General features: G+C 37.8%; 1 protein-coding gene across 2 annotated transcripts in view; it reads right to left on the bottom strand.

Moving 5' to 3' along the window:
* LOC107710121 (non-muscle caldesmon-like) overlaps positions 1–13,856 on the bottom strand; it is a 74,285-nt gene that overhangs the window by 9,235 nt on the left and 51,194 nt on the right. The window contains exons 3-7 of one of the 2 annotated variants that reach the window (XM_016514844.1): positions 4,214–4,357; positions 2,088–2,415; positions 1,962–1,997; positions 1,637–1,870; positions 499–596 (exon numbers count right to left, since the gene is read on the bottom strand). In XM_016514844.1, the coding sequence (XP_016370330.1) occupies positions 499–596; positions 1,637–1,870; positions 1,962–1,997; positions 2,088–2,415; positions 4,214–4,357 (840 nt within the window). The remainder of the gene's footprint in view (positions 1–498; positions 597–1,636; positions 1,871–1,961; positions 1,998–2,087; positions 2,416–4,213; positions 4,358–13,856) is intronic. The other variant, XM_016514845.1, reaches the window with a different exon arrangement.

Genomic DNA, 13,856 nt, shown 5'->3' with positions numbered 1-13,856 from the left:
TATATATATGCATATATGGGTATTGGGTTTTGTGAGAATATATGGATACATGTATATTTTGGAAAAAGCGCTGTATATTTCTTTATAAAAAATAAAAAAAAGAGGAAAACAAAAAATAAAGAAAAACATGGAATATAGCTTCTATATTAGACAGAGAACTATGTAAATGTGATTATGTTTTAAATATTAATTTGCTATTATCTGAAAAGACCTGATGCTAATGTGAAGACAAATGTGGAGAAATGAGGAAAATGTGGAGAAATATTAATATGATTTATGTGATCAAACTGCTACAACAAAAATAAATATATGGAAATACTAAACTAAACTAAACTAAACTAAAATAAAATAAAAATAAAACACTTCCTAGACATTTTCATGCTGTGATTTACAGATCACAGGCTGCCAAATGTGGAATTCTGAGAACTCTAAATTGTTTGGAAAAAGAAAGCCTGGTCCATCCTAACACAATCATTAATTGTTTATATGAGCACTGACCTGAAAGTCCTCTCAGCTCTCTTGTGTTTGGGAGTGCTGTCCTCGCACACTCCTCCATTGGGCTGTTTATTCTTTCTCATCACATCCTCATCTTCCATCTGCAGAAACACAATCAGAACTGAGTGATGTGTGGATGTGACATGCACATGTGTGTGTGTGTGAGAGAGAGACAGTGTGCTCGCTGGATAAATGATGAAAAGAACACGTGTTGGGGTGTTTTCACACACACACTCCCCATCAACTCCTAATAGACATGCAGCAAGCAGTGAACACACTGTGTGTAACCGCTGACCATTGATAACAACCTGCGTTGTTTGAATGTGAAATGTACTCTGGTGCAAACATTATACACTGTGCTCAAACTAGTGCCTCGAGTGATTTAGGATTTTGGGGAGGAAAAGTTTATAACCCCAATGAAAACAGTAAGTTTTGAATCAACTTGTGTATCCAAATCTGTTTAAGACCCCATGAAATAGCTTGACGAATTCAGTTTTCTTTTTTTGTGTTTGGCATATTTCCAACTGAAACAGGAAGTTGAAGGGTTTGCCGTTTTTAATCAAATAGCCAATAATCTTTAATTGAAGCTTAGGATTTGCTATTTGCAACTGGAGGCAGGTTGCATGAGGTGTTATTTTTATTGGCCAAAAATATCCACGCCTGTGAGAACAAAATCACATTATCAGTATTGTCTGCAAATAGAAATGCTGCTTTCCATTCAACTCAGAAAGTTCCCAACTACCCATCGCAAAAAAATGCTTGAAGTTGGACTTTCAACTTGGAAATCAAACTTGGAAGGCGGAAATCTTTGAACCTGACCTTAGCGTTCCTGTGATGCCACGAGAACATGGTGGGCACTCAGATGTACACAGTCAATGAAAAAACTCACTTTTAAGCAAATAAAATCTACCAATGACGTTTGATTTTGACTGAAAGGCAGCAAAAAACTAATTTAAATGCATATAAAAGTTTACTTCGTCAAGTGCACTATGCTTTAAAGTACAAGCACATGGCTTAAATGTCAAAAAAAGCAACTTTGCATTTCATGAGGTCTTTGCAAATGATCATTTCTGTTAATTTCTCACCCAAAATCTAAACCATCCATCCTTTTGCAGTCCTTCAAGCGCAACTAAACTCTTACCAAAGACTCGTCATTTTCTGAAACCTCACATTTCTCAAAGTTTTCTGCCTCTCTCATTTCATCCACTCCATTCTCTGTCAATCCCTCTATCTCACTCTTTTCCTCCCATACACCTGCAGTGAGCTCTGCGGTGCCATTTTCCGTCTCCGAAACAAATGCAGAATCATCTACGTCTTCATTTATAACCACCTCATGTAGTTCAGAAGAAGGCACAGCATCTCGCTCATTATTGTCCTATGAAATGAACTGCAGTCACATGCTTTGTTGTGTTAAACGAGAGAAAAAAATGCTATTTTAAAATAAAAAACACCCATCATCACCATACCTCCTCAGGTATTTTAGATATTTCCTCAGCGGATTCCTACAGGTGAATAAAGTTAAATGCCATAAACAAACCTTGAACGCAAGTTCTTGAGGTCTAACAAAAGCATAAAAAATAGAAATACAACACCTGTTCTCTAAAATAAGACCTCCGTGGCTTTTCCTCCACCACCACCTCCTCTCTAGGGATGAGCTCCTCCTCCTCCTCCACCTGTTTCACCTCCTCCTCAGGCTCGTAGCTCCGGCCGTGGTGCAGGCCGCTGCTCTCCTCCAGGCTGTGGTGTGAGGTTTGGCTGCTCTCTAGCTCCTCCTGTCTGTCCAGCGCCTCCTTCATCCTCCTCTGCCTGCGCTCCTCTCTCTTGGCCAGGCGCTCCAGCAGGGCTTGTTCTTCATCATCCCCCTCTCCCGTCCCGCTGGAGGACACCACTGAGGTGGATACACTCTCTGTCACCGTAACACTACAAAGAAGAAGCATAAGAAGATAAGATGACAAAATATATAACATCACAAATTATATCTCCGCATATATGACTAGTGCTCGATTGATTTTAGCTGGCCAATGATAATATCTAGAGAAATGGTGACTAATATAATGCCTAAATATATAAAAAAACACCATTTGGACACATCTGACTAAATATATACGATTATGCTCAAATGGTTGAAATTAATCTTATGCTAATGCTATAATCTCAAAATGTTGGCCTTGTATTATTCATTTTATACAGTATTTTTGGTAACGTTTTTATTTATTTATCTTTATTTTAAGGTGTCCTTGTTACACATGTTACATGTACTTACTATTATAATAACAATTAATTATGCGTAATTACATGTGAGTAACCCTATGCCAAACCCAAATCCTAACCCTAACCATATAATAAGTACATGTAGTTAATTAATATAACTCAGTCCTTATGTGTATAATGACACTGTAACAAGGACACCTTAAAATAAAGTGTGTAACCGTATTTTTTTTTGTAATAGTTTATCTTTTGATGAAAATTGTTTTATATATTTAGTCAACATTTTGTTATGTTTATTAAGTTTAGTAATTTTGAAGAAGAAAAACTATTTAACATTGTCAACATTTTAAATAGTGCAAAATGACAAAAAACCATCTGTTTCACTGTAGCAGGCCACACTATTATTTAAATGTTTAAATAATGTATAAATATTTCTTACTTAACATGTAAACATGCACTATCATTCAAAAATTTGGGTTGGAAATGTATACTTTTATTCAGCAAGGATGCATCAAATTGATCAAAAGTAAAAGTAAATTGATACAACAGATTTCCATTTCAAACAAATGCTGTTCTTTTGCAATGTTTAATCATCAAATAATCCTATAAAAATCACAGATCCCACAAAATATTTAGCAGCCCAGCTTCTTTTCAACATTGATAATATTAAGAAATGTTTCTTGAGCAGCAAATCAGCATATTTGAATGATTTCTGAAGGATCATGTGACACTGAAGACTGGAGTAATGATGCTGAAAATTCAGCTTTGCATCACAGGAATAAATTACATTTCACAATATATTCAAACATAAAACAGTTATTTTAAATCATAATAATATTTCACAATATTACTGTTTTTACTGTATTTTTGATCAAATAAATGCAGCCTTGGTGAGCATAAGAAAACTTTAAAAATCTTACAAACCTAAACATTTTTGAGCAGTAGTGTATAAATTGCATATAATAACCAAACTGAAGTAGCTACAACATTAACACCAGCGCCAAATAATTAATTAATATTTGGCCATTACACAACATTACAACTCTAAAGAACGTAAATTCCTCTCTTATCCAAAGTGTCAGCAAACCTGAACATGCAAAATGATAGCGAGGAATTATGATTTAAAGTGGATCTGCACTCCTTTTTCCTTTCTCTACGGCTGCATGAGCAGCATGGACTGCCATATGCCTGCCACTGTAGGTTAATGTAGTCTGACGGCACTGCTTGGCAAACTTTTACCCTGCGTCAGCACTACGGACAATAGACGGAGCTATGTCTGCTCACACATCGAGAACAATTCTGGTCTTGTTTGACCGTCTTCTGTGTCCATTCACTGCACAAAGCCTCAGTGTCTGAACATGTCACTGTTTCCGCAATGCTGACCTGTTACAGGAAGTTATTTATCAGTGCTGCCCACTAAAGCTGTGGGTTACAGAGAAAACATCAGTTAGTCTACATATCAAAGTACCACGGTATTCCTGTCACATAATACTCCAAAAGTATGTTTTACCTGTGGCTGTTGTTGAGCTCCGGGGTCTCGGGTTGGTAGGCCACATCCTCGCTGTCCTTACCGCGCAGTCTCTCCTGCCGCTCTCTTCGTCTGCGCTCACGAGCGGCCTCCTCCTCATCCTCCTCATTCCGGCGATACGCCATCCTACACACAGAGTTACACACAGAGTTAGATGTTACGCTGGTAAGAGATGTTAAGAGTTAGGCCTCATGTCACCTTGGCACACACAGTCACAGTTGCAACTGCTGCTGTTGTTGCTGTTGAGGATGAACTTTCACTGGCTGTCAGCTGTGTGTATGTGTGTGTGTGTGTGTCAGCTTTGGCAGCTGATAATAGGATTCAGACAGCAGTGTGGCGTTCAGCCCACACGACAGCCAGGGGGACTTTCGTGTAACCTAAAGTAGTCTATTGTATATATAGTGAATATATATATATATATATAGATAGACAGACAGACAGACAGATAGAGATAGATATAGAATAAATAGAATATTATGTCTATCAAGAACATGTTCAGATCATATTTCAACATAAAATCAGTTCTGTCATGACAACTCTCGGAGGGATTGGCATGGCAATGTACATAACAATGTTAATGTATTTGGTCTTGGCGGAATAGATCTGCTACGCTGCTGCTGCTGCTGCTGTGGCAGAGCAAGTACCGAGACTTGCTACTGCCAATACATCCACAACATGCTGCTGTGAGCATGTAAGAAATATTGCTGCTACAAATATAACATATATGAAATAACCCCATATAGTATACATGAATCACCTCATAGCAAATCTATACAGGTGGAGCTGGGGAAGGTGAAGGGTGTCTGAAGCAAGCTCCAACTGCTACTACAAGCACTAATCATATATTTGAATGTTGAGCAGCGAGCTCATTGGCTACCCATACAAGAGAGAACCAATCAGCTGTGCCATGTGATAATGATGTCATTAGGTCAGATTGAGTTAGACCTATCGGACTGCGCCATCTAGAGTTTCATGCCAGAACTCTGTATTTGTCAAAGTCACAATGCAAAAAAATTGATTTTTTTCTTTAAGCAAAATATACTCTCTTTTCCCTTTTGATTTTAGAGTGAAAGACTTAATCTCGACAAAAAGCCCTTCCTCAGCTTGTGCTGTGATCAGGAATGTGTTCAGCTCTGCTAACGCCCATGGAAAACCTTAGGGAGAGTGAAATCATATAGAGAGCCGGATTCCTGCTGATTCTGTTGTTCTTTCCGTCTTTCTTGTTCTTGTCCTCTCTCCTTTTGTCCTTGTGTTATCAAACCAATCAGCCAAACTCAAGTGCATTTACACTGAAGTATAAACCATATCAAAATATTCAATTTGTTCCTCTGAGGTCAACGTAAAACAGTTTTTCATCATCATTTTCCAAATAAAAAAACCTTCAATGGCATCATATGAATAGAATAATTGTGGTTTGCTGCTTTCTGACATGGGAAATTCAAGGATTTCTAGACGAACTAAAAAAGTCTTTTTGGACCAGGTTTTAGACCAAGCTTGGAGTATGTTTTAGACCAAGGTTAGAGTGTGTTTTTACTACACATCAAACTTTTATTTCAACAGATTAAGAAAAAAGTGATCTCTCAATTTAAAAATGAATAAAATCCAGAGGGAGCATTCAAAACAGCAGAGAATGCCTTCAAATCCACTTTAACATTCCAGCCCATTGAGTCCGGACTCTCTGATATCCATCCAGGGAACACCGCCTATCTTGCACTGACTGTATGAGGCTTCCCTGGTTCCATAACCACAAAAATAAATCAGAAAACAAACTTACTGACTTCCTGCTGCAATAACATTCGGTAGGGTCTCTACAGTAAAGATGTTTTGAGGGCATTGCTGTAACATTCTGGCATGCCTTTGGTACCTGTAGCGATATGGGATGTAAACCAAGACATCAGGCGAACATGTTTTCCATATGAACCACATCTTTCAGCCATGTAGCATTAATTATTTTATAGCTCGTGCGGTGAGAGCTACACAGAGAGCAACACGTTTTATTGGATTCATAAAGACTGTAAAGGAAGCAGTATGGGAAATTAAATTGATATGCAGTTAATGTTGCAGCTAATTTGCTCTCACAACATGCCGAGCTCATTCGGACACAATCAGGCGACGGATGTATCCAGCTGACAAGTATTTTCATGTGGTCCAAACATCTCAGAAATGTCAGGGAAAACATTGCGCACAGGGCAAAGGCTCTCGAGAGCAATCACAGACACTCCACAAGGGTTGGGAGAGAGAAATATATGGACCCTGCCAAAGAATTGTTCTATTCCCACGCTCGGCCTTCTCTATTCCTCCACCTACTGACCTCACACTCGCCTCCAACGCCACAGATCCATCCATTCCTTATTTGACCACAGCAGAGGATCATCTGCTCTTATTTCTGCCTATAACCTCGTAGCTTTCTGTAACAGCATCCCTCAAACACATTCATACCCTCAAGCGGGCCTTTCTTTTACCAGCCAGAGATAGTGTGTTTGGAATGGGCCATTCATTGAGGATGGGTGTTATTTCCTGAGCTCTTCCTGGCCTCTCATGGGAACAGCGCAGATGTGTGGCACCAAGATGGCCACTGCTCCATGGAGAAAACTACATAGAAGCAGCTAAAACTGCTCAAAAGAGAACAAGTTTTCTATTTTAATATACTTTAAAATATCATTTATTCTTGTGATGCAAAGCTGAATTTTCAGCATCATTACTCCGGACTTCAGTGTCACATGATCCTTCAGAAATCATTCTAATATGCTGATTTGCTACTCAAGAAACATTTCTTATTACAAATGTTGAAAACAGTTACTTAATATTTTGTGGCAACCACAATCCATGTTTTTCTGGATTCTTTCATGAACAAAGTTTAAAAGAACAACATTTATTTGAAATAGAAATTATTATTTATGCTTTTTAATTTTTAATTTTGGTGTTTCCGGCCAGCATAATAAAAAGTAAAAAAAATAAAAAATAAAAAAATAAAAGACAAATATACAAAAAATATACAAAATAAAAAATTCTGGATGGAAACACCAAGATGTGCATAAAATATAAAAAGCTTCACTCTAAGAAAAGTTCAAAATAATATGGCCCATTGTACAGGGCTTTACCCATATTTTAAATTATGCCCTGTTTTAGGGTTAGCAAGGGTTAGAAAATTCTGTACACTAAATGTATAAAGATTTGGGAAAAGAATAGCAGTTTTCTACATTTTTGTATAAATTCTTTTCTTACAGCGTTGCTTTAGGTGGATCATTTTTTTTTATTTGTGAATAAACTATGATGGAAACACAAATCATGTGACTTTGCCTCAAGTCAGGTGACTGAATAAGCTGAAATGATTGACTATTGTGTTTGCCTTTCTATTACTAATAATATTAAAGCAATCGTTGTAATACATTTTTGTATACATTTTAATTCCTTTATTTAACAGTTCTATCTGATTATTAGATAGACTTAGATAGACAGAACGACAGCGAACAAGAGGGAGAATGTGAGCGGTGTGCGCTCAGGCGCTGCCGTTTAACAGCACCGTCAAAATAAAAGTCCTGCCTCGAACACATCGGCCAAACAGAAAAACTTGTCGGCCGATGCCGATATTTGAAAAATGCCAAATATCGGCCGATATATCGGTTGACCACTAATTGTTACCTCCCAGATCTGTCTGACATGCTCGATCCCAGACATAAAGCATCTGCCACCGATCACTGGCATTTCCATTTCTACGGCAGTTTCTCCAGAAGTGACGAATTTGTTCTTTTGAACAATGCAGCTGGAAACGGTACTTAAGTCACAAATTGCTTAAAATGCAATGTTCCAAATTTTCCAGCATAAATTAAATTCTCAGCTTGGATGGAAATGTAGCTAATGTCAAAAACATGAATTTATTCGGCAGCTGATGCTAAAATAGAACCCGTGGACTGGACAGGAATGGCAGGTTTTGGTAATCATTAGTCAGAACATTCCGTCAGCATGGTGAATGAGGACACGGAGCCAGCAGTCAAAACAATCCTGTGTGTGTATGCGGAGGATCAGTGACCCGATTTGGAGCTGGAACACATCAACCTGTCTCGGGAAAGGCCGATGCAGTCACACAGAAGTGTGTGTGTGTGTGTATACATACATACTGCTTTAAAAACAGCACAAACCCTCTGACCCTTTAACAGTGCCAGTCATCTCAGAAGCGGCTCTGACCAACTATTCACTAAATACAAAGCAGACCTGATCTATGATCTAGTCATTATAGTCTCAAAGAGCCAGATGTTTGACTATCGGCAAAGTCTCATTCGCTTTGTGGCTTATTCCGACCGTGAACCGCCCACTTAAACAGGAAGGGCTCGTTTGACCTTCATGTAAAATGAATAACCACATTTCATTCTTTATGGATGATGTTTTAGGCCAGATCAATTGGAAATGGGTGATACCACAATACACCAGCATTCAGCAAAAAGGCTCTTAATTCAAATAGTGGGACAGCAGTCTTTGCAAAACAGACAGTCACGCAGAGAACACGCGATCATGCAGGATACAAATGCACACTTCACAAGATCTCACAGCTGGATTCGACTAAGTTTGCAAGGTTTGTGAAATTAAATGTTCATTAGTCATTCAAAGATTTGTTTAAATGATATAAATGCGTATTTGCTGAATGCTGACGGCAAATGAGAAAGTATTATAATGTTTGCCTTTCTATTACTAATAATATTAAAGCAATCGTTGTAATACATTTTTGTATACATTTTAATTCCTTTGTTTAACAGTTCTATCTGATTATTAGATAGACTTAGATAGACAGAACGACAGCGAACAAGAGGGAGAATGTGAGCGGTGTGCGCTCAGGCGCTGCCGTTTAACAGCACCGTCAAAATAAAAGTCCTGCCTCGAACACATCGGCCAAACAGAAAAACTTGTCGGCCGATGCCGATATTTGAAAAATGCCAAATATCGGCCGATATATCGGTTGACCACTAATTGTTACCTCCCAGATCTGTCTGACATGCTCGATCCCAGACATAAAGCATCTGCCACCGATCACTGGCATTTCCATTTCTACGGCAGTTTCTCCAGAAGTGACGAATTTGTTCTTTTGAACAATGCAGCTGGAAACGGTACTTAAGTCACAAATTGCTTAAAATGCAATGTTCCAAATTTTCCAGCATAAATTAAATTCTCAGCTTGGATGGAAATGTAGCTAATGTCAAAAACATGAATTTATTCGGCAGCTGATGCTAAAATAGAACCCGTGGACTGGACAGGAATGGCAGGTTTTGGTAATCATTAGTCAGAACATTCCGTCAGCATGGTGAATGAGGACACGGAGCCAGCAGTCAAAACAATCCTGTGTGTGTATGCGGAGGATCAGTGACCCGATTTGGAGCTGGAACACATCAACCTGTCTCGGGAAAGGCCGATGCAGTCACACAGAAGTGTGTGTGTGTGTGTATACATACATACTGCTTTAAAAACAGCACAAACCCTCTGACCCTTTAACAGTGCCAGTCATCTCAGAAGCGGCTCTGACCAACTATTCACTAAATACAAAGCAGACCTGATCTATGATCTAGTCATTATAGTCTCAAAGAGCCAGATGTTTGACTATCGGCAAAGTCTCATTCGCTTTGTGGCTTATTCCGACCGTGAACCGCCCACTTAAACAGGAAGGGCTCGTTTGACCTTCATGTAAAATGAATAACCACATTTCATTCTTTATGGATGATGTTTTGGGGCAGATAAATTGGAAATGGGTGATACCACAATAGACCGGCATTCAGCAAAAAGGCAGTAATTCAAATAGTGGGTCAGCAGTCTCTGCAAAACAGACGGCATCAAAGAAATTAGCAGAAATTTGGGGTGTGCAAAATTTATGTCCCTTCAAAAGTAATAAGTATTGGTTATGTGATAGATATAACAAGGCAGAATACATAGTTGAGGACATCTAGTTGAGTTACTACTAAATGATTGAAAGTTTCACTGTAAACTTTGCCTTAAATGGTCAAATGGCTCAGAAATGTGACAATCCATTGATGTTTAATATTCGGGCTACAAAAGCATTAATAAGGTGATTATTTTGTTTTCACCTCCGATTCACTATCTCTCTAGACAGACAAAATTGTTTGGAGCTTATTGGACATTAAACATGTTGGAAATACATCAACATACATTTATGAATTTGCAAACTTATCCAAATACAGTGACTATATGCTCCTCTGAAATGCTCTTTTTTTGCAGTAACGTTTTCAAACAACATGTTGAAATTAAATAGCAATCAACCAATCAGATTGAAGCTTGTGATTTTGAGAAATTCATTTTCTATGCAATACAGTTTTGTCTATGGGAATGATATGGAAGCCAGTTTCCCTCACAGGATAAAAAAAAGGTAATTGTGACTATTAATCTCATAATTTTTTTTCCTGGCAATTCTAAGTTTATAGCCTAAAATTCTGAATTTTTTTTGCAATTCTCAGAATTGCTAGAAATAAATGCAGAATTGTAGGATATAAACTTACAGCTGTGAATAAAAAAAAATTAAAAAAAATTGTGAGATAAAAAAAAATCGCAATTACCTTTTTTATTTTTATTGTCATGAAAAAAATACAGAAATGTGAGATGAACTCAGAATTTAAAAAAACTTATAATTGTGTGATAAAAAATTCTGAGAGATAAACGATGTAAATTTGGAATTGAGAAAAAAGTCTGAATTGTGAGATGTAATATTTTTTCTGTTATAATTATTCTGTTTAAAATGGGCTTTCGTGCAATGCTGTGGACATTATATCTAAAGATATAAAGTTGAGCATTTTATCTAAAGTAAAAGAGTGCCACGTTTTAGATTGTCAGCAATTTACAGTAATACATACAGACAAAAGACAGAGCACACAGCCTCACTCTCTCACACGCTTTCCCTCTCCTGTCATTTTCAGCAGTTGAAATGTTGGCAAGTCTTCCGGATGAAAGGGACTGGCGCACATCAAGCCATCATCGCCTGATGGAAATGCAGCTGAACTCGGATGTCAAGCTGCTCCTGCATGCATGAACTTTATCGGACTCTCGTTGTTTTTCCACGTCAGCACCGAGCCAACATCTGCCCGCCTGTTGTCCCGCTGCTTGCACAGAGGACAGAGAGCTTCGCAAATCTCTGCCAGTAAACACTTCTAATGCAGAGCCATTTGGCAAAGTGACAGCGCTCATCATATGTACACCGAAAACTGACTTTTGTGTCCGCCATGCATCGCGATGACGGCCGAAATGAACGGGGCCAGCGAGACAACACATGGTTTTGACTAGTTCAATTACCGGCAAAGAGTAAATATTGATTGTTACAGCATCTTTGCATAATTCCAGCAATTTAATAGAGCGATTTAATCTTTTATCACTAACTCGAGCAGGAGAAGAAGAGCGGGCCAAATTGAATCGACTCCACGAGAACATAAACACAAGATCACATCGTGTCACACAGCTGAACGGGCTGCATTGGTAGCTTTCAGCCAAATGTGATACTTGGCATAGAAAACACAATTCCAGCCTTTCAGACATTTATAACATACATCCAAAAAAAGCATTCGTTTTATGCTATGCTGTAAAATATAATGGCCCCTAATCTGTGCGTCATCGGCTTTGCGCTTCCGCCCTACGATTAGGTGAAAAATATCCCATATATCTTAAATCATGAAAAAGAAAAGCATTCCTGCTTCATGGTAACATGCTTGGAGGAAACAGGAAGACCATTGTAGACGGGAAGCTGACACTCAAAACGAACTGTACACCATGTAACTCTTGTCTAACATCCTAGCCAATGACAAAAGAAATAATTGTTGCTGAAAGACCGATTTAGAGCTGATTCATGCCATCCTGCGCTCTATTGGAATGATAATAAGCTCGATTTGCATGTTCATTAGCCATTACCCATAATTCTTTTTGACAGCGGCATAAATGTTCAAGAAACAGCTGTCAGTGCCTCCAGTGTTTATGGGAGTGTTGCTTTGCCTTAAATGGTCAAGCGTTTCGCAAATGTGCCAATCCACTGATGTTTAACATTTGTTACTTTAACACCAGTTTTCTGCTTTAATAGCAGACTCCATCATCACAGAAAAAGAAAAACGAGCTGAAAGTGCGAGCTGAAAGTGCAAGCTTCAGACCACAAAAGCATTAAAACAGTAATTTCTTTGTTTTCACCTCTGGCTCAAAAATCAGCAGGCAATTTTTTCCCAACAATGAGAAACATTCATTTTCTCTTTAGACACAATGGGTCTGGAGCTAATTGGACAAAAGTTACAAAGTTTAAAGTTAAGAATACTGGAAACACATCAACATACAGTATATTTATGAATCTTAAACTACAGTAAATGTGTTAAAATTTGGATGCATTTTAGACAGCACAGAAACAGCAATTTATAAAAGCCATGGATGTTTGAGGGCCCCGATACAATAATAACCAATAGTTTGCCATCTAAATTGTTAGTAAGTGTGAACAGTGTGTAAAAATAGGGATTGGTAAGGCATTATAGCAAACACACAATCAGAGGTTTAGCAGACTGCCCAGGATGTTCTGTTCTGTACATACGAAAATGAATGGGGACAGGCTTATTATTTTCACTTTTGGTGTGAAAGGGCATTTACAGTTGCCAAAAATATAACTTTTGTTTTTTTTTTTTTAAAAAAACAGCCCAGGCGACAAAAAGTAACGCAAAAGTAAGATAATGCATTACTTTCCATTAGTGCTGTCAATCGATTAAAAAAAATCACAAATTGCATTTGTGCAAATGAAAAATGCTCCCGGAGCTGCTTCCGTGTACAACTGTTGGCACAAGCAATATAACTTTTTTATTTTAAAAACAAACAAGCAAGCCCTGTCCAGATTTAAAAAGCAACGCAAAAGTAACGTAATGCATTACTTTCCATAAAAAGTGTAAGTAGCACAATTAGTTACTTTTTTTGGCGTAACGCAATATTGTAATGTATTACTTTTAAAAGTAACTTTCCCCAACACTTGTTATACACTGAAAATCTTCCCTTCCACCACTGTTCTCATATTGCATTCAGACTTCATTATATTCAAACCTCATCTGATCCCACGATACCAACACTTGCATCAAATCTGGTACAATATGCAGCATATTTGAATACTGAAGAACTGGCAACTTTTATGGTCCTTTTCTGGTGTTTTTTCCCCATGGTCACTGTTTGCTGGCAGTATATGGAAAAAAGTCAACATTCTAGGTATTTTGTGTAAGAGAATCATATAGGAATATTCACAACTGCCTTCTTTAATAATATATGAATGTTCAGAATCAGAAAGAGCTTTATTGCCAAGTATGTTTACACATACAAGGAATTTGTTATGGTGACAGAAGCTTCAACAGCACAATAAAAATAGAATAAGTAATAGGAAATAGCAATATACAACAAACGAAGACAAACACAATATACAAAATAGACAATAGATTGTATTTGTATGTACAGGTGTATGTACAAATGCAAGGAAATGTAAATATAAAGTATGGTGTGTTAAATAAATAAATAAATGTATGTATAGTGTTGTATATTAGATGTTTATTGTAAAGTGAATTGCCTGAGGGAAGAAACTGTTCTTATGCCTGGCCGTTCTGGTGCTCAGTGCTCTGTAGCGCCGACCAGA

The sequence above is a fragment of the Sinocyclocheilus rhinocerous genome, unplaced genomic scaffold (genome assembly GCF_001515625.1).
Source record: "Sinocyclocheilus rhinocerous isolate Xijiao unplaced genomic scaffold, SAMN03320098_v1.1 scaffold1708, whole genome shotgun sequence".
Lineage (NCBI taxonomy): Eukaryota > Metazoa > Chordata > Actinopteri > Cypriniformes > Cyprinidae > Sinocyclocheilus > Sinocyclocheilus rhinocerous.
Note: the sequence above shows the minus strand (reverse complement) of the source record. Positions and strands in the feature narration are given on the sequence as shown.